This window comes from Triplophysa dalaica, chromosome 25 (assembly GCF_015846415.1).
Source record: "Triplophysa dalaica isolate WHDGS20190420 chromosome 25, ASM1584641v1, whole genome shotgun sequence".
Classification (NCBI taxonomy): domain Eukaryota; kingdom Metazoa; phylum Chordata; class Actinopteri; order Cypriniformes; family Nemacheilidae; genus Triplophysa; species Triplophysa dalaica.
In genome coordinates, this window is record NC_079566.1 from 8,318,189 (window position 1) to 8,340,832 (window position 22,644).

General features: G+C 38.7%; 1 protein-coding gene across 3 annotated transcripts in view; it reads right to left on the bottom strand.

Moving 5' to 3' along the window:
* samd12 (sterile alpha motif domain containing 12) overlaps positions 1-22,644 on the bottom strand; it is a 69,841-nt gene that overhangs the window by 42,353 nt on the left and 4,844 nt on the right. For all 3 annotated transcript variants that reach the window (XM_056742145.1, XM_056742144.1, XM_056742143.1), the window contains exons 2-4: positions 16,627-16,808; positions 14,566-14,695; positions 842-982 (exon numbers count right to left, since the gene is read on the bottom strand). In XM_056742145.1, coding sequence (XP_056598123.1) covers positions 842-982; positions 14,566-14,695; positions 16,627-16,808 — 453 coding nt within the window. The remainder of the gene's footprint in view (positions 1-841; positions 983-14,565; positions 14,696-16,626; positions 16,809-22,644) is intronic.

Consider the following 22,644-nt stretch of genomic DNA (forward strand, 5'->3'; position numbering starts at 1 on the left):
CGGCAAAACAGTATGCATGCACTAGGACGCACTACGTGAAACGGAAGTGGACGCTGATGCCTAGATGACGTTGTGACCATTAACAGTCACAAACATTGATTTAAGTATTTATTTATTCATTTTCTTACATATATTAATTCAGCAAAGAAGCACTTATTTAATTTTAATAATGCAGTAAAGCGTACACGATTCCATCGAGCTGTGCACGGGTAATATATCAGCCGTTTGAGTGTTCATGGATCTACACTTTCAATTCTTACCTGAAACAGTCAACCATTCAGGTACTAATTCAAAATTGGAGTACTATTTAGACGGATAGTACGCTAGTGTGATAATGTGAAATTGGGACGCAGGGATTGTCCTTTTTTTACTCAGGAACCAGAGCTAAATGCCACCACCGGCTGTAAGTTTGTCAGGCCCACAATTCATTTTTTGTCAGGACAGTGGGTTGAATGCCTCAACGTTGACATTCGTGGTATTGTCCACCATCACTGCACCGTTTGCAAGCGCTTGAGAATTAAAGCTCCTGTCTGCATCAGCGTGCTGTCCGTTCCCATGCGCGTCAGCATGCGGGGAAATCGCTTAATTTAGTCTGTATGTCAGGCGAAGATGATGAGAAACGGCGATGGCAGCTGCGGCCTTTACCCACAATACTCTCTCTTTTTATTCCTCTTTCAGGGAATGCTTACTTAAGAGAAAGGAAACTCGGATGTAGCGCTGTGTACTTCCATCACTCCCTGCTTTAAAAGGCCACGATAATAATCCAAAAACTGACAAGATAATCAGTAATGACCTTCACAAGTATACTTGCACAGGTGTGTGTTTGTGCGTGTGGTTGTACCTTGCGTGAGCAGCTGCAGGGTTCGAACTTCTTCTCTGACGCGGAGCTGAAGCACCTGCTGTAGGATGAACTGCCTCTGACTCTCCTGCATGATGCCCATCCGCTCCAACTTTCTGTCTGTGAGTCTCATCAGAGCTCGACCTGCACACACACATACACGTCTATGAAATGAGAGCAGACACTAAAAAGAAAAAACATTCGAAATTGGATGGTTATGAATAATAAAACTCCACGCGCATAAATCAAAACTGTTCTTGTCACTTTTAAGAGGCTATTATCAAGCCCCCTGTGTAAAGCTGGATCCAGTCTTGTAATAACCTACATTACAAGAATCTAACGAGAATATATTGTAATTAGCGAAACGAAATAGACTGAAATCTTTTCTTTCAGCTAAAAATATGGTCAAGGTCAGATGAAGTTCAACGTAATTTTTAATAATTTTCACCCCTCAGATTTCTACTGATGAGAGTCATAATGCTGCCCATCAATGCCCCGCTTAACAACTGCCATTTGCGCTGGATTTAAAGCCATTGTCACACTGTGCCGTGAGGTACTGACGCGGAAACGCATTTACGCTGTGATGGAAATTAATAATTCGGTTGTTTTTCGCGCGAGAGACCAAACGTGGCGGCATTATCTGTGGAGAGGAGGGTATCCAGACGCACAATTCAACAAAATTCAAGGTGATTATGTTGCATTATGAGCGCAGATCAATTTACCTCCTGTCACTCGCTCAAATGCTCCCTTAATGGTCAAGACTTTAAAGCTCAGCATGAGCAGGAAAGCCACATAGAGCTGAGAAAACCCACTAAAAGATAGTCAAAGCAGCGATTTAACTGACCCTAAACCACAGAAGAACCTTTGTGGTAACAAGAAATAAAATGTTAACTGAAATTAAGAGGACAGTGAGAAACAAACAGGGAGAAGTAAATGCCACTGTGTTTATTAAAAAAAAACAGCAGGGCAGATTGTAAAAAGCCAGTAAAATTATGATAATGGCCAGGACAAAAAAAGGCAATTGCGCAAAAACATCTGTTAGAATAACAACGCAGGGTTTTAAAAGGGTCTCACATAATAGAAACAAATCTGCTATTTGGTGTTATTCTGTGATTATTTACTCTAGTCACACAAGTAAGGAATAACATAAGGATTTAATTCACAACATTGACTTTCATTGACACAAAACCATTTCTAAAAATATCGTCTTGAGGGTTCAACATGATAAAGAGTCACATGAACAACATGAGGGTTATTAAACAATGACAGAATTGGTGTTTTTCAGTGAACTATCACTTTAAAGGGATACCTAAAACTTAAAATTCTGTCATGAATTACTCCACCAAGTCGTTCCAAACCTGTATAAACGCATTTGTTCTGCTGAACACAAAGATATCTGGCAACTGACAGTTCTGGGACATCATTGACTGCCGTAGTAGGAACAATTGAAATGATAGTCAAAGATGCTTTCCAAAATTCTTTAAGATATCTGATTTTGTGTTCAACATAAAAAAAGACTATGATAGTCAATGCTGTCCCAACAATGTTAGTTGGTGACATTTTTCCAAATATCTTTCTTTGTGTTCATCAGAACAAAGAAATTTAAACAGATTTGGAATAACTGGAGGGCGAGTAAATGTTGACAGATTTTTCATATTCGGGTGAACTGTTCCTTAAGAATGTTTAATTGAAAAACAAAGACCAAGATTCTGATAAAGAAATTTAGGATTTTTTGTAAAGAATGAAATAAATAAAACAATTCAGAACAACAAAGCAATAGACACAGATGGAAAAAAAACCTCGTAGTGCATCATGTTTGATGTCATCTATACTGTATATTTTAAATAAAGTATCTGGCCACCGCGAGCACAGATGGGGCCTATTTAGTCACGGAACATTAGAGGCAGAAAATTGCAGTATGTATGAGGCGTGTAGGTTGAGGTGATCAGGGTAAGGTATTTTAGTACGTTGGTAAAGGTCCAAACTACCCCTTCATTTGGCAGCGCTTGGCTGGAACGCCTCAATGAGGAAAAGAAACTCAGCGTGCATTCATCCTGAATGACTGCCACGAGTATCTCGCTGAGAGCATGAGTCAAAGTCTGAGAAATAAACACAGCGAAATAGAGGAGAGAACGGAGAGGAGGGGGAAAGAAAAGACACAAGATTGGAAAAATAATGAGAAAGTTACAAATTGGAGGAAATGGGAAAGGTGCCATTCCAAACAAATGACCGTCCAATAAAAACATTTTAGAAGATGTTTGGAAGAGTGGGTCATTGGGTGACAGCTGTCTCAGCAAGATAAGGATTCGCAAGAATGCAGCCTGTTCTCACAGGTCGAATAAAGCAAACTCTTACTTTCACTGGCGTTAAATGGTGAGGAACAAAACAACCACAAGTCATGGACCGTATGGTAGAGGGCTTTGAGGGATAGACATTGACGCTTATATACCCTATAAGTCATTACTAAAAGTGAATAAGTGAATGGGTAGAGTCATTGTTCGGCTACCAACATTCTTCAAAATATCTTCTTTCGTCTTGTGCAGAAGATTGTGTAGAACGCGACCCATGTGTAGAATAAAAAAACAGACTTGTCTATGCCACTTTCACATGACTGGAGTCTTTATCTTATGCATTTTTAAATCGTATTTTTAAAATATTTGTACTTTTACTTAAGCCATTAAAATGTACATATTAATGTCAAAAATTGGGTAAAACTTGCTAAATAAGCAGCCAAGAAATACTTAAAAAAGTCAGTTTATGTGCATCATGTGTGTTTATTTGCCCTTGAGTGTTTAGAGAAAATGGCTTTTGTATTTATAAAGAATCTTGTCCCACTCTTTCCTGTGGAATATCCGAGCCAGTTGTCTGTACACACCCCATATATGCTGCTTACTTAGTTTATAGTCTGTGTCCACTTATCTGTGTGCAGAATTGACAGAGAAAATAGATTTAAGAATTTAACAACGTCTTGGATTTCCACATAACTGAAATCACACTCCAACCTTGGCTTCTTCTATATCCTGTTTTGATTGTTATCCATTAAACGCCACAGATACAATGGCCATCAAACTATAGCTGGGGGCCAAACCTGTGCCACAACACACAATGCACACACACTCAAAAGTGCATATGAGAGTTCGAAAGGCGAACTGGCCATATATGTTTAGGGGCAGATAAATCTCATTCTCTCTAGTCTACACTCCTGATGAATGGACTCGGCTTGGAGCGTTCCCTCCCTCCACACCAGCACTGTCACTCTGGGGATGTGTCCCTTTTACATGTGAACCAAAAGACCCGGCTAATTACCGTTTCTACAACCAGGGAAATGACAGACTGGGGGAGAGAGAGGGAAGAGACGGGGAAGATGAGAGACATTGAGGCTCTGGGGCCTTTAAAGATGGAAATTAACCTCACTTTCTCCTACAAAACTCTCAGAGTGAACGAGCAGGACTTCACTTGGTGAAGGAAACTCCTCAGGTAATACTGCAGCATACTTCACATAGTTTAACTGCAGCTGCATCTATGAGTCCTGAGGGGGCTTCTATCTCTCTCTCTCTCTCTCTCTCTCGTACTCACACACACACACACACAAACTGGCAGACACAGTGGTAGCCCCTCAAACCAATACGGAGCCTGACAGCGTCTGCCAAGAACTTCCCTACATAGCCCTATACAGAGTATCATGCAACAAGCCAGAATATGCTGCAAAATTATCTCATTTGCATTGCTAAGGACTAATTCTAGATGAAGAATGCCAGCGGGACACTTGAAATGTGAATTTGGTGCCAAACAGTTAATTAAGTAAAACAGGTGGTTTGGTGCAGGTAAAAAGAAAAAGTGCAGTTGTGTTCACACAAAAATTACAAAATAAAACAAGGGGGACAATAATCAAGTTTAATACACTGTGGGGTCCAAATGTTTACTCACAAAAAATCTTGAAATGCTTAATTGTTCAGATGTAATAGACGCCTTTACTGTTAGTAAACATTGTGACACGTTTTTGGGGGTGGAGCTTAGGTGAAGGCAGAAAGATCCCCCTGAGGCATTACTAATGCTAGACAGCATCTTTTGTTTGCTTGCTTTTTGACGATGACTCGAAAAAAAATTGATTAAATTTGAACACGTAAAGTCACTCCCTGTCTAGGACCGGAAAAAGTTAACTTAACGCCAGGAACTTGTCCGGCCTGTAGGCGCTCACTGAATGGATCCAGAGACAAACTGACAGGATAACCTCCAGTTAAGTGGCCTGACACCTACCAGACAGAGAAACCACGCGTGTATAGTAAAGATAAACGGAGAGCGTATAGATCTTTACTGGCCTTCAAAGGCAACGTGCGGTAACTACACATCTGGTCAAAATTAAGATAAGGTTTCAAATGGGCTTTGTAACATCTGTTCTGTCTTTCCAGTAACTGGCTGCAATGACTGGCTGGTGACAAAACGTTGAACTCATTTTTCTAAGTTTCAGTGTTTGTGTAGTTACAGCACTTTGCTTTTGTAGGGCAGTGGCAAATGTTAGCAAATGCATTTACTTGAACCCAAACCTGACACATAACATGAGCCTTCTCACTGTTCCCTCTCCCTTTATACTAATGCACTTGTGATATAGTTGTGTTAACTAGGATACCCTATATGCGTTCAAAAGTTAACGCTACATGAAAAATAATATTTTTCCTGTCAGGGCCAAGACTCGAAACAGGGACTCCGGTATTGGAGGCGAGCTCTTTACACCGTTGCAAACTGAGGAATGGGGAACCCAAAGGGACACGCACAGACAGTGGCTTGAGTAGAAAAAAATATCATTGTAATTAAATCCTAGACAGCAAAAAAACTAAGTTCTCTAAAGTAATCCAAAATAAGGTCTTCCACAAGCTAGAAACAGGAACAGTAAAAAGGGTAACGAAAACAACTCCGTAGAGGCTGAGCAATAAAAATGTTCTCTTTAGAAATCCAAACGTAATCAAAATGGCACACATTAACTATGAGCAACTCTAGACTAGAGACTAGACACAACAAGAGTGACTGGCTACAACAACGTTAAAGACCGAGCGACGAGACAGGGAACAGAGAACAACTTAAACACACAGGGGTAAATGAGGCACACTTGGAAAACAAAGAGTCTAAAGAGAAACAACCGGTGGAGACAATAACAACTACAGTAGTGGCCAAAACAAGAAACAACAGTCCAGAATCCTGACAGTTCCCCAGTTTCTGATTTGGGCATACGCAAGATATTTTTAGACAGATAGCCAAATCATAATCCACACCAACAACAGACAGAAGTTTTTTTTATCTTAATTATTACACGGCTCTCTGAAATACTTGACACTGATTGGCCAGTTGCGAGATTTAAAGGGTTGTTATTCTCAGATAACAACCGCTCAAAACGAATAACACCCAGCAACCCGGATGCTACAAATCATTTTGAGAGGGGCAGGCAGTTTAATATTACACAAAATTAAAATGTAAATATGTATTTTAATCACCTATATGACTAAATAATTAAACCAAATTGAATGTTTGTAACATTTGACCGTCGTAAATGTAAAGTAAACGGCTTTTCCTCGCGGAAGGTTAAAATGAGCTAATCAAATATTTCAAATTCACATTTCATGTCCAGTCTCATGTGGCAAGCAGCCGTGTAATAAGCGGGATAATGTATAAGGAGCCGGCTGTTATCGCAGAATAAGCCCCTCCAGTGTGAAACAAGACCCTTGCGTCAGGTCCTGATCACACTTTCGGGGCTTATTTGTGCGATAACAACCAGGTGCCTGTGCATTATCCCTTATGTGTTATGAAGTGGAACGCAAGCATTTTTGATGATCGTTTCTTTTCAGTCCGCTCATTTTGTGGTGTTTAACTACAGCTGTCGTCAGTGTTTTTGTTTGGCAATGGCAGCAGGTACGTGTTCAAATATCAAATTGGAAAATGTACTATGTCGACAGTGGCACTAAACAACACAACAAGATGATATTTTAAACACCTTTTGTACCCGAATCTGTTCTGGTTTGTATTGGCCACCTCCAGCTTTTCCTTTTGTTTTGCCTCCAGCTAATGCCGTGACATAAGCGTGACATCGGCGCAAACGGGGTCTATATTATTTTGGTTCGCTGAAGAAATAAAAATTGCTAATTCAATTAGTGATCTAGAAAAAGGGCAAATTCTGTCATCACTCACTCATCCTCATGTCATGCCAAATCTGTATATGACTCTTCTGTAAACACAAAAAAGAAGATATTTTGAGAAATGTCTAAGTGGATTTGCGTGCAAGTAAATGGGGGTCAGTGTGGGGATGCACAATGATTTATGGGCCATATCGGTATCGGATGATAAATGGCCATTTTTAATGTTATCGGAATCGGCCGATAATAAAATTTAGACCAATATATTATAGCTGAAGGGGGGCATGGTGGCTTAGTGGTTAGCACGTTCGCCTCACACCTCCAGGGTTGGGGGTTCTATTCCCGCTTCCGACTTGTGTGTGTGGAGTTTGCATGTTCTCCCCGTGCCTCGGGGGTTTTCTCCGGGTACTCCGGTTTCCTCCCCTTGTCCAAAGACATGCATGGTAGGTTGATTGGCATCTCTGGAAAAATTGTCCGTAGGGTGTGAGTGCGTGAGTGAATGAGTGAGTGTGTGTGCCCTGCGATGGGTTGGCACTCCATCCAGGGTGTATCCTGCCTAAATGCCCGATGACTCCTGAGATAGGCACAGGCTCCCCGTGACCCGAGGTAGTTCGGATAAGCGGTAGAAAATGGATGGATGGATATTATAGCTGATTAATCATTTCCTCTGGTTTAACTTCTTCAGCTGCACACTGCTCACAGGTAAAATACAGTACAGTACTGTCTTTCTGTAATGATCGTTCACTTACTGCTTTTAGCAAAATATTGTTGATGTAGATACAGTATTTATGAACGTGTAAATTATAGAAACAAAAGCATATTGTTTGAATCAGATTGCTGTCTGAATTCTTTCTATCTTGAGAACTGTTAGACTTGTGGCTATTAAGAACATTTTTCTGGGTTGCTCTGGAATAACATATACTGTGTAATGAGTTTATAAAAAAAATATATATATATATTAGTGGTGGGCATAGATTAATTTTTTTAATCTAGATTAATCTAGATTAAAATGGCTCATTTGAATTCTGCCGAAGGCATTCAGAATATGTGTGCTACCCAAATAATGACTAAAAGTAAGTCTTTGAGAACGGGTTTCTCAAACCAGGTGGCGCATTAGACCAGGGGCTCATGTCCTGTTTCCAAAATGCATCACAAACTGCTTGAGAAAGCTGTTCTACTATGATAATTGGTGATGAAAATTAAATTATGTTCAATAAGATGAACTTGTGTTTACTTCCGCATTAGCTAAGGGATGATTTGTGTTTAGGTGGTACTTGAGACTGGAAGAGCTCCTACAGTACATTAACATTTGGTCATTTAGCAGACGCTTTTATCCAAAGCAACTTACAAAGAGTGAGGGAGCAACAAGCGATATGTCATACAGGAGCCATAATACATTAGATCTCAATACAAAATTACTGGTTTCAACTAAAGCTAGACCACTACCTGTTGAGAGAAAGTGTTTTTTTTTAAAAACCAATTCCGCATTGCACAAGGTGCAAACAACCTTAGTCTTGTCGATGTTTCCATTGGGAAGCTTCTTAAAAATAAATATTCCCTGAAGCAAACCCGGCGGCTTCATAGCTGCATCCATGTTAGCACGTCACGTTTGATGCGGTAATTTCACAGTAACGTTATGTTGTGTTCAGACCAAACGCGAATGGCGTGTCAAGCGCGAGTGATTTATATGTTAATGAAAAGAGCCAATAGACCTACCTGCTGCGCGAATCGCGCGAATGAAGCCCTGGTTATGAGATGATGAGGTGGCTTCTGCTTCCGCGAATGACGCGAATCACGCGAGTTGAAAAATCTCGTTCTCGCCCCGTACAGTGCAGTTAAGCTGGTATACATCCGCGCTAAAATATCAAGGTGAAAGTCATCATAGCTTGCGTAGTATAGACCCAGCTCCCAACCCAACTTTGAGAATAGATTAACAGCGACATTTTTTTTATCGCGCGATAAAAGTCTCACTGCGTTAACGGCGTTAACGGCCCACCACTAATATATATCTAACTAGTGTAAAGGAGGCTTGGTAGATTTTCAGGGGGAAAAATAGAACTAATGGTTGCCTTTTTTCTTCAGTGAATGTTTCCAAATAAAAGCAGAAGTCCACTTTTTGCCTTTTGTTTCAGGATTGGATTAGGGAATTGTATATTAATATTTAGATACAGTATATTGGCCAATATTTTGTTAATCGGCTTCCAATGTTAAAGAATTATCGGTTTTCGTTATTGGCCACAATTAACATATCGGTGCATCACAAGTTCAATGTTGTTTGGTAACCAACATTCTTCAAAATATCTTCTTTTGTGTTTTGCAGAAGAAAGAAAGTCATCCAGGTTTGGAATGACATGAGGGTGAATAAATGATGACAGAATTTTATTTTTTGTGTGAACTACCCCTTTAACATGTACTGTCCGGTGCAGTAACGTTTTTGTTTAATTTTTGAACCTAAAAAACATTGTGAATTGCATCTTTACATTTCATTCACCATTTTTTAATTTCATTCATTCAGGCATTAGAGGACAATCACCGCGTCAGATGGGGTTCTGTCCTTTTAAAGTTCCTAGGACGTCCCTAGGACAGCTTAATAGGTCTAAATCACTTTAGTGAGATTGAACTGTTATCATTATTTAGACTGTCCTGTTGCTGAGCCTGTATTGATCACTGGAGAAGAGAATAATGGCGTTTGGCATTTAATCAAAAGAGGGCAGATAGTGAGTTACACAGATGAATAGAACATAAGGAGAGAGACAGATGCTTATAGGGATGTTCGCTTGTGTTGGCGATAACCCTGCACTCAATCCTCAACTTCTACTGACTGACTTAAAGGAGATGAATCAGCATGCGAACTATGTGATGGCATCTAAAATATTTTCTCATGTCCGAAATTAATATGCAAAGCCAACAGTAAACCTAGGGCTTTAACAAAATCTGATCAATTTCTCTACACAAATGTGACCATTTAGTTGGAGGCCATTCAGAGAGAAGAACAGTAAGATAATGCCCATTTTTTACATGAGCCTCATATTGAGAAGGATACCATTTGAAAAGACTATGCCCTGAATGTAAATAGCAGCATCATCAAGATGCTCATTGTAGAAAATCTAGAATAACGTCAGTTGTGTGAGTCATACGCAGCAATCCGCATACTCCCCACCTCCAAACCATCAGAACACAATTCCCTTTCATTCCTTATAACATATGTAAAACGCTTTTAAGGTAGAACACATTCTAATTATTAAATGTTAATGTGGCCATCAAAGGCTATCGCTGTAATATAAGTCACCCCCTCCCCCATCAAAACTGAAAAATTGCAGCAGTTTTATTCAAGACACATCATGTTCCAATCCTTCAACATCACCACAATTCAATCTGATCTTTTCTCTCCATCCTCCTCCCCAGAATACTGAAAAATTGATCTGATGGCTCTGAATTGCATCCCTGCGGAACACTGCAATTTCAGACCCTCATACCTCATCATTCCGCTCTCAGAAATCACTGCTGAGCTACCGAGGGCTGAAGCCACTTCCGGATGAATCTCAAATATATATGAATGGAAGTCCTCATAATTCACCTGTAGTCACATATTGGGTATGGATGGGATAAAGCTGATTATTCTGGGATGAGATGCTTCACTGACCTTTGATACAACAGACAAAATAACATAAAGTCTGTTGTTGGCTATTCAGAAAGAAGGTCAAAATCTAAAGTTATAGGGGCAGTTATGGTTTTATTAAGCAAATGAACCTGGCACTATGGAATCATGTCAGTTGCCTAAATAAAGGAAAAGTTCCAAAAATGAAAATTATGTCATCATTTATTCACCCCGTATTCAAAACTTGTATCGGATTCTTTCTTTTGTGGAACACACAATATATTTTGAGAAATGTCTCAGTGGTTTTGTATTCACACAATGGATTTCAATGGAGGCCATTTTGAAGGAACATCTTCTTTTGTTTTCTGCAGAAGAAAGTCACAGATTTAAAGTAAAATGAGGGTGAGCAACATAAAAGAATTAAGATTTTTGGGTCAATAAAATGACTTCATATCTGAGCTCATCTTATGACCTTGTTTCTGACACATTTGTGGTAGTATTAGGTTTCATATCCCTATATGTGTTCTGCACAAGCAGCTTTTCAGCATATGAAGTATGCACACATCAAAACATGTCCTGTATTGTCAACAGGATGACCAAGCTGGGATTGCATTTAAAAAATAGAGTCTTTAAGAAACGCTAAACAATGCCAAGACCACCGGTCTTCTGTCTAATGGGAGTGTGATTTACATGTATTCTTTACAGCTTTAAACTACTAAACTCTAATAAATAAACCCAACGTCTAACCACCACACCCAGTATTCTCTGGAAGTATTTTACCAGTAGTGAGCCAGAACCCTTGTACAGCCGTTTGCTGGAAGCAGAAGAAGAGCAAGCAAACGGGGAACATCCCAGCTGGATTCATTTATCCTGTCAACAGAAGGTCGGTCAGACTTTCCTTTACTCCTCTGGCCTGCAGATACTGACCAAGCGATCATAAAACAGAACGATTTAGATCTGATGCCGTCCCCCATCGGAAACGTTGTAAGCTTTTCCACTTAAAAGTGGAAAGGAATAGTTCACCCAAAAACGAAATTTCTTTCATCATTTACTGTAAAACCTGACTACCCATTGACTTCCATTGGTTTTGTGTACATACATTAGAAGTGAATGCGTACCGCAATTGTTCGGTTACCAACGTTCTTTATAAATAAATAAAAAATCTTTCATCATTAACTCACCTTCTTGTCATTTCAAACCAGTACGACTTTATTTCTTCCTCAGAACACAAAAGAAGATATTTTGAAGAACGTTGTTAACTGGCCCCCGTTGACTTGCATTGGTTTAGTGACTATACAACAGAAGCGAAGGGGGCCAGTGATGTTCAGTTACCGACGTTCTTTAAAACATCTTTCATGTTCTGAAAAAAAAGAAAGTCACAAAGGTTTGAATACACAAGAGGGTTAGTAAATGATGACAGTTTTATTTTTGGGTGAACTGTCACTTTAATAGCGGTGTTGCTCAGACTGGTGAAGTTTTCAGTTATCGTACAGTAGATGCCCTTACAGACACCTGGTTAACCCCGATCATTTGTTAGAAGTTAACTTCAATTTTTTCTACATAATTGCATGTTTCAACATATAGCTTAAAATAACCCTGACAGACCCCAAAGCCGCAAAGGATATGTAAACAACCGCCACAATCCTCATTACGGTTCATGAATGAACATCTCATTTAGTTGTCCAATTACCCATTACATCCAACACTTGGTAACTTAACACGCACTAATTGTGGTGTTACCCTATGATGTGCTTCCTTGACCCCTCTTTTCTATGACCCAAGGGATTGATGTATACATGAATCCAGCCCAGAGTTGCCTGTTGCATGAGTTCTGTATCAGGCATATAATTCAATCTCCGTCTGTATGTTACACAAAACGAGTCCACCTTCTACCCCGAATGCACCTACGCTATCAAAAATATGTGCTTAACTCATTTACCGAAGAACTCTCTGCCTCGCTCTTTGTAATTACTGCAGATTAGGGACTAATATCTAATTATGTCTTAATATGCTTTAATGCATTTTTAATGACAGCTCAGTGTTCAAGGCAAACTCTCAGAGCGATTCGGAAGATGCCGTAGAAGCAATGAGGGGAAATTTTGATGGTCTTGTGTTGGCACCAGAAAACAACGTTAATCATACCGGCTGCGCACTCGTTCGACTGGATTTAAACCGGGAATTAGATACTAATAATTTAATAGCTTATTTTGTGCTTATTTTTGAGGCGTAATGGTATACTGTACATGTACAACTAAAAAAAGGAAAATAAGAATTCAATTTTGGCTGCAATGGGATGTGAAATATGATATAATGATAAATCAATACAGAGGTTCACATGTATGTTTAACTGAGTGCATCATGATAATCATCAACCATAATTACTAGAATTCACAAATGGCAATATGACCCCCATAAAGGCGTCAGATTTCATGAGTTCCAAATGCAGAATTTACATTTAAATAAAGAATCGCACATCGTGTCCTAACCAAGGAAGATGCATCAGCATTTATTTTAAACACTTTTGTTTAGTAGTTTGTCCCTGATTCATCTTTGTTTACTTTAATGAAATATGTTATGTTATGCATGGAATGGCCAGAGATGGATGCAAATTGCATTGTGTCTCTAATTGATGAGGCCTGATGTTTATGAACTGATTCTTGTTAATTAATGCTGGATAGTCACATCGAGCAGCTTGAAATTTTTCTGCATATATTACGGATAATTGGGCTGAGCATAACCCTGATGCAAAGCAAAATCACAATCTGTCTGTTCAAACGAGAACAATTCATAGATCCCGAAAAGAATGGAACATTGCTTTAGCCATCATTACTCATTTGGCCAAAATATGAAAAATTGTCACATACAGGATGAATTGATTTAAAGGGAGAGTATATGAATATATGTAAACAATTCTGAGAGAATTCTTTAAAGTTCACCCAAAAATGAAAATTCTGTCATCATTTACTCACCCTCATGTCATTTCAAACCTGCATTACACCAATATTCAATCTAAAGCATGTAGCAAAATCAGATCTTATATTCTTCAAATGTGACCCTGGATGACAAAACCAGTCTTAAGTAGCACGGGAACATTTTTAGTAAAAGACAAAAATACATTGTATGGTTGAAAATTATAGATTTTTCTTTTATGCCAAAATTCATGAGGATATTAAGTAAAGATCATGATTCATGAAGATATTTTGTAAATTTCCTAATTTAAATATATCAAAACTTTATTTTTGTGTGTGGATGGCCTGCCACAGTGCCAATGATTAACAACTTCAAAGGCGATTTTCTCAATATTTTGATATTTTTGCACTCTCAGATTCCTGATTTTTAAACGGTTGTATCTCAGCCAGCTTTTGTCCTATTCTAACAACTCATACGTCAACAGAAATCATATTTATTCAGCTTTCAGAAAAACCTCAATATCTAAATTTAATTCTAAATCTAATTTACCCATAACACTGGTTTTGTTGTCCAGGGTCAAAAATACAATATCCCATTGGCAACACATATAAAGGAAAACATTTCTGGTTTGACATTAATGAAAGCATATATACTGTAAAAGCCTTACTGATGGGGTCCATGGAGACCCTAAGACAACAATATTAACAAACACTTTAAACTATGTTACCTAACTGTTTTGTGTAGCCTGCGCAATGTAAGCAATTAATCTCTATGAAGCTTTGCGAAGCAAAACATGAAAACACAATATAACATGAAAAACTATGCTTCCGTCATCCATCATTATGAGTCAGGTCACACGACATGAAAAATAATAATTCCCTGACACACATCCTCATGCGCAGTACAGAGAACCCCCTGCTGAGCTAATAAACATGAAACGCGTTCATCTCGGCCGAGCCAGTAGCAATTAACAGCAGCGCTATTACGAAGGTTTTAATGCCAGTGGAATGCGTGTGCGCAAGAGTGAGCGTGCATTGGACCACGTGTGTTTGACCTTGGACAAGATCATCGTGAGAGTGACAGGGTGCCTTGTTTACCTGTGATGTCATGCTGTTTGAAGGAGTTACTGTAGACCTGGTGTTGATTGGGACAATGTTTTTTCAGCCATTTACACACGTCCTGCTGAGTCCACAGTGCCACCGGTTTGGACAGCTTCACAGTTCCCGGCTGGGCAAGAAGAAAAATAAATGATCAAATGAATAAGATTCAGTCTTGACTTAAAGCGCACTGCAGGAGTCGTTTCAAGGGATACTTTGCCAAAAAAAAGAAAGAAAATTCGGTCATCATTTACTTAACCATGTCATTTCAAACCTGTATAACTTTCTTTCTTCTGCAGAACACAAAGGAAGATATTTTGAAGAATGTTGATATCCATAAAACACCAGCCTTCATTGACTTCCATTGTATGGGCACAAAACCTGCGAGACATTTCTTAAAATCTCCTCTTTTGTGTTCCACAGAAGAAAGAGTTACACGTTTTCATTGACACAAGGGCGAATAACATTAGCAGAGTTTTTATTTTATACTTTCGTTTACTTTCGGTTCACCCATTGTGATTCAATCCTGTCTCTCAAACCATATTGCATGACTTCAGAAGGATTTGATTATGGATCACTTTGATTGCACTTGAACGTCCTTTCTAAAGCTTAAAGCTCCAGTCCCCATTGTAACTGCATGAAAATACAACAGCTGATATTGTATTATTGTGAACAGAGGAACACAGAAAAATATACAGCATCTCAGAACACGAGACAAAGTAAATAATGACAATTTCTTTTTTTGGGGTACGTTGTTCCATGATTTCAGCATAACATGGTATTCATAGTGCCTGAAATAACAGCCATTGTGACAGAGCTGAAGTGTGTGCTACGTTTAAGAAGCGGCATAATTCAGCATCAGCGACAGAGCCGAGCCAAACACACTCAGACGCTGAGTCAGTAGAAACAGCCTCCAGTGGGGCGAGAGTCACAGCCCTACTAAAAACAGCACAGAGCTAATTAACCCAAGATACCTGCCGCAGAGGTGTGAAGGTAGGCCCGCAGAGCAGCTAGCAGAGACTTTCCGAGGATTGATGAGGTATAATACATAAAGGTATATTACTGCATTGAAAGCACAGTACGAGTGCAGCGAGATCTGTTTTACGAGAGATTGGAACATTGTTGGACGGACAGAGCTACAAATGTGTGCCTCCCGCAGATGGGATACGACTGGGATTGGTTGGTAGCAGGATTCCCATCCAATTAAACCGAGATGAGTGGCAGATGAGTGGAGAAGGGAAACAAAAACAAAAAAAGAGGAGAAGCGAGCAATAAAGTTGTAACGCACAGTGTGACAGTCATTCTGTCCTTGGTATAATTAGGCAATTCAAGAATTTTCATGTTACTATAGCAACAAAGCGTGATGACTTGAAGATATGAATACATTACTGCACTAATATGATCTTCATCTATGACAACACAGGAGAATAAGATATCCATTTTAAGGGATTAAACCCGTATGGTTTGAACAGTTGCTATTCAACAATCTACAATATTTTTTACATGCGCTCCGTTAAAGTATATGACAAAAATGCTTTACATTTTCTCTATGAATTTAGGTTGTTGTTATTCAATTTTGTAATACTTGAAAATCTGAAAAAAAAATGCTTTTATTATTTACACTAGAGAATTAGTAAATAAAAATAATCAGTTTTTCTTGGATCGCAGTGAAAAATGTACACTTGGTGCATTAGAGCGCCATCTTGTGGTAAAAAGCGTTTACATGCAAAATAATGACCTGATGACGGTAAGATTCTTTTGTTCTATCCATCCATCCATCCAAAGCAACATTGTGATGTACACACAGTGCATTTTGGGATGTGCATGTTATAGCTATTTTACTGGCCATTTAATGCAAATATTAAGTGCATTTGTTCAGCGCAAATTTGCTAAATGATTTGACGATTTAATCATTTTTAGATTATGAATCATGGATACATTCATAAATAGATAAATAAATATAATACATTTTTATGTATCTGTATCTGTATATATATATTTAAGTGCAGTGTATAATCTGTATAATTTGATATGCAATGAATGTCTTGGTCCTGTTCTTACCCTGGAGAGCTCAGACTCTGACACAGAACGTTGTGGAGGAGATCTTCGCAGGAAACCAGGACTGTGGTCTTGAAAGCCAGGGCTGTCATCATGATCAACAGACGTTTCCTCCAGGTGTGAGGTCACATCCTTTGTGCACACCTGATGGTCAATCCCGTTCTGGGTCAGATTGCAGTGGACAGCTGTTGAAATTAAAAGGATGGGTTAGTGACAAATCATGACCACGGGATGGCGCCATTGCATGTGGACGCACACCACAGTATACAAGTTCAACATTCACTCACCCTAGACTCTTTCCCTTACTGATGAAACAAAGTTGTATGCACGAATATGCTGGAAGGTATTTGCATGATGTAGCAGCATTAGGATTCGCTGGAATTACTGGGAAACTCAAACTATTTTATTAAAAGAGTGTTCATTTTTGACCAGAGAGGAAATTAAGCAATTCCACATTTAAAATGTATTCACCATACAGCAATAAAAGCACAGCTTATATTCAATGTTGTTTTTGTGTTTTCCTCTAGATGGCACCAGATCATCAAAGTATGGTACTGGGGCCTGACAGTATTTTTATAATAATTAATAAACCGAATATGTGAAATTAATTTTACATTTCCCCTAATTAGCACAATCTACAAAGATAACGTTCAAGAAAATCTTAAATAAATAATAAATTCAACCAGTCCCCTGATTTTCAATGGATATTTTTGAGAGAGAACTCCAACTGCTTCCTCTATGTGTGTATTAAAAAGCTTTTAACACTGTTTCAAAAACTGTAAGACAAAAATACAGCTTTGTGAACACTGACACTGAACATCGCATTAAAAGTGACACTAAAACAGTTAAACGGTGACACTTCAAATCCGTCTGACGCGCTATCTGGAGTGAATTGAGGCCAAGCAGATGATAGCCAGTCGAAGCTTGTCCTGTCAGAAATTACATGAACAGATATGTGAATTAAATGCCTATAAATAAAACGAACCAACATGCCTCCCCGGCATGGAAACACAGGGTGCTTCATTTCAAACCTGAATGCCACATTACTTGAAAACAACCTCTGCAGCAACATACAGGCCAGTTGTATAACAATTAATAATTCAACAATTTTCATCCCATCTTTTGAACACAATTAGCAAGTAGATAGTCTAGACTGGAAAATGTAATACCCATAGGAGAAAGACTGATTCAAGTAAAATCTCATATCTTTCAAAACCTACAATATCAACGGAACACAGAATAAGTTGAGTTGTTTATAGCAGAATATCCAAGTTGATCTTTTTAATAAAAGACAAAACAGAGAATGGATACAAAACTGACATTAGAAACTTGGGACAATTTATGTTGAATACTGGCTGGGGTCAAATGACACGGCTAAAACAAATATTATGGTTTGTTTTAGATGTAATATAATGTGTATAACGCTGTATTTTCCACATACCGTGCATGTTTGTATCTCCTCTTAGCCCTGCCTCTCTGAAACTCAGATTTGTTACAAAGCTCATCGCTCTGAAAAGCGAGGTGTGCTATGATTGGCCGGTTAACCAGTGCGTAGGATTGGTAAGGTTTTATTAGAAAAATATTATGTTAAATAGTTAAAAATTACAGCTAACTGTTTTATAACGTATATACGACGTTATAAAGACTGCAACGAAAAACCATTTACATCATACAGAGTTTGTGCGAGATAGAAACAAGCTCACGTGACAGTAGGGAATGGTAACATAATAAATAACGCGAGCGCTTTGGCCCTTCTTGATCAACCAGTGTTACTCCACGTCTCGTCTCGACTCAACAAATACAATGAATATAAATACTAAATAAAATACATTATAAGCACGACTTTTGTTGCCTCTAGTTGGAACATTATTACTGATTATTAGGACTTATGTTGTTTTTTTCTTATGTTGTTGCGCACGTCTGCATTTGCAGATCATAAACACACAACAAACTCAACTCGCGTTAATCCATAACAAAGTCTTTTAAAATGAAAATATACTTAAAGGCTGCCAATCTGAAGCGCGAGCTAAGTTTTAATAGTTGGAATGGCCCCACTTTTTAACCAAAGCTTTTTGTGCAAAGCCGTTCTTAATCTCTCTCCGACGTTCGTGAAGCAATCGTCTGTGAATAAACTTGAACATTGGATTGTACTTTTCTGGAACAGTGTTGTAACTAAAATGTAACCATATGTGTATTTGCATGACAAACAAAAAGTCTTTCTTTTCGCAACGAAACACAGCGTCTCCGCGACATGGCTGCGGCGGTGACGGTACAACGAGATTTACGCCCACCTTACTTGCGTTTAGATTTGGGCGGTCTTAGTCAATCATGTTACGAAGTGACGTACATTGGCCGAGGTGTGGTTATACGATGCGTTTCAGGCAGGTCTGGGTTCGCATTCGCTTTAAGATATAATGCATTTTTTGTTCCGATACTTTAATTTTAGCAATTTACGTGTTTAATACATGCATGGGCATCTTATAACACACCAAAGACACAGAAAACACGTCCTCGCACCATATGACCCCTTTAACGATTTTGGTATTTTTTGGAACTTGTCGGCTCTTGGTCCCCACCCCCTTTCATCACATTAAAGAAAGCAGATCATGTTCTGCCAAACATCATATTAACTGTAGGTAAATAACAACAAAATTTTCATTTCTGATGCAACTACCCCTTTAATTCAACTGACATTAAGAACCATTAATAAGAAATCGTCTGACAAGCCCTCCATCGCAACATCAGCCAGCATCATTGCGTAACGGCCATCAAATGAATCTAAGCCTTGATGACATCTGCTGCATACCATTAGTTACAGAACGACTGATAACTTGAGCAGAACAAATTGCTCTGCTATTATTTACCGAGCCCCTATTGCTGTGAATGCTGGGAATATTCATCCTGGCTCGATGTGTCTCCTCCAACACATAAAGAACCAGTACATGCAGGCAAGAGCCAGACATGAAACAAAAACGACTTAGCATGGCAAGCACGGAGCGCTCGCCTCACTTTTTCTAGGCCTTCTTCTTTTCTAGGTTCCTTTATATTTAAACCACTATGTAATGTCTAATGGTCAGGCGCTCCAAAGGAGATATAAATTATACATTGAACTTTGTATGGTGAGGCGAGATGAGGCGGCATAAGAGATAAAAAAGAGAAAAGGAGAATGGGGACTCGAATGGCACCAAATTTTGAAATCAAAGCTTAGAGGTGAACATCTCAAGACAGAGGAACGCACTTGATTTGTGTGAAGTCTGTTTGGAGGGGTTGATGTTGGGCCTTGAGGTGGATGAGATGCTTTTTTCTCCCTCTGAATCTAAATATAGATCAGAACGTGCTTTCTCTATTCTGCATGACATGCGCACTGAGGGATGAAGGAAGAGACGGGAAGCGAGAAAGAGATGCTTCTGTGTAATCCAGTGCTGCTTTCCTCTCCCTCATTTAGAGAGACAAACAGATTAAGATTCTATCAATATTTATGCAGCCTGTCTCTCCAAACCTGTTGTTTTCTTCCTGTGCATCACAAGAAGAGATATGAAGAATCATTTCAAACACAGCGAATTGTGACCATGTCTGTTAAGCCTACAAAAAGGACACCAATCGATTCACCGGATAATGTCAGATCATAGAGTCACATTACTGTCAGTCTCAGCAGTACGTAATGTAAGAGGACCTAGCTCTAGTGTGCTTCACGATGGATCAGCGTGTCCTTGACGGGTTTGTAATTGAAGTGGCTGGGAGATGACGGTTCAGTTTTAAGGAAAGGTGTTTTGTTTATGTACTTTATGTGTGACCAAGAAAATATATAGTCTTATTCTGCATACAGACAATAGTGCTTCAGTTCCAAAGCTCATAGGAAATGCATGAGGGTGTTCGACGTTGTTTATTGAGTGAGCATGGGTCAAAGCAGAAAGCTCAGGGTATATGCTGATGGCGGTTTAATGTGAATGTTGCCCACTGACACACACCCAAACAAGAGCTTGAAGCACTGGCCTACAGTTCTGTACATTAACCACAAGGAAAATACAACAAACTTCACTAGACCAAGCCCAGCAGGTCTTCCAGACAGAATGAGACTGAATGAATTTTTTCTGTGTTATTTCTTTTGTAAGTATCGTTTGATAAAAGACACAAAGCAGTTTAGATGATTCAACTTATTAAAATATTTAAATTTTACTTAACAATAAGGCAATTTTGTAGGGTGACCATATTAGCCATTTCTCCAAATCCTGGCAAGGACGCGCGTCTTTTTATTATTAACGCTAGGTTTATTATTTTAGGTTTTATTTGATAAAGGCAGCCGTTACATTTCAAGGTAAGAATGACTACAACGAACTACAATGATTATAGGTCTTAAGCGATGTTTAATGTAAATGTTATGATTCTTTTCTTTACTGAAATGTGAGAACCTCTATGACGTATGTGGTTGACAAATGCGACTCACGGAAGATGCAACCAAATCCTGGCAAAGACCGGGAGAAATGGCTCAAATTTCCACCCATTTCAAAAATCCACCCAGTTCAGTGCTCTGAGGCCAGTTGCATAAATTAAGACTGTGTCTCAATAACTAGTCTCACTGACAAGCAGTTAGTTAGGACACATTTGATTTACTTTTCAGATTTCAACCAGACCAATCAACCTTGTTTTTATGTAACTGACTAAAGAAGCTATCTCCACCCTGTTAAAAAAGGTATGTTTTGATGGCGCTTCGACCAGTTTAAACCAGCTGATCAGCTTAAACCAGCACATGACCAACTTAAACCAGCACAAACCAGCTTCAACATACCAAACCAGCATATGCTTTTTTTCAACAGGGCAGTCTTTAAGAAAAAGGTTAAATGAAAACATGTAACAATACTCTAATCAGTTTTTGCAACTGACCCCTGGATTTGAAGAGATTTTCAACTAGTAATAGTATAAGAAAATTGTTTATTAAGAACATTGCTTACACACTAACTGTAATGTCCAAGGAGATACATGTCCATATAAAATCTCATTCCTCATATTTTGCTCACCCAGACCTGCCTGAAACGCCTTGTGTAACCACACCCCCACAAATCTACGTCAGTTCGTGGTATGGGTGGACTAAGACCGCCCAAATGCATACTCAAGTAAGATGGGCGTACCTGAACCTGATGTTCCAAATACGTTAAGAGGAATTACATTTCCGTTACACGCTTGCGGTATTCGACCAATCACTACGCACTGGTTAACTGGCCAATCACAGCACACCTCGCTTTTCAGAGCGATGAGCATCTGAAAGATTTCAGAGAGGTTGTGCAAAGACGCGATACAAGGATGCACGGTATGCGGAAAATACAGCATTTTTTAACCTTAAATCATATATACACATTACACATTGCATTACATCTAAAACAAACCATACAATTTGTTTTAGCCGTGTCATATGACCCCTTTAACGTTTGTGACTCGGTTTTTCTAATATCTAACCAATAAAAGTATTAAAAGCATGCCTGTCATTGTGACAACACTTTATTCATTTAAACATAACAGTAACTCAATAGAAATCGTAACAGAAATTCAAATGGTTTCCATTAAAAAAACATTATGGACCATTCACTTTTTTCCATTATATTCCAATAGGCATTATTCCTATATGATTTATCTGTCATATAACACTCCACCAATAAAATTCATCACACAATATTAGACACAATAATCATTTTCATTAAAAACTAATACAATTCTCATGATAACAATTAAATGGGTGGGATTCTATTGCCTTTTTCAGCAGGGAGTGCTTTTTCCATTTCCTGAAAACTGCAAATTTGGATCACACATTTTTTAAATCATGCTCACAAATACTGTAAAATATGTTTAAAACAACTTGTAAACTAATTGATAAATTCGTCAGGTGCACTTAGTATCTTGACGGACGAATGTATTGAGAGGTCCATCCATACTTCTTTAATAACGTGTCTATGGTCTGTATGTTTACTTTAATTTGAAAAGAGCTCTTTGGTACACGCATACTAAAGCCCTAATCGAGCTTTTTGAAGA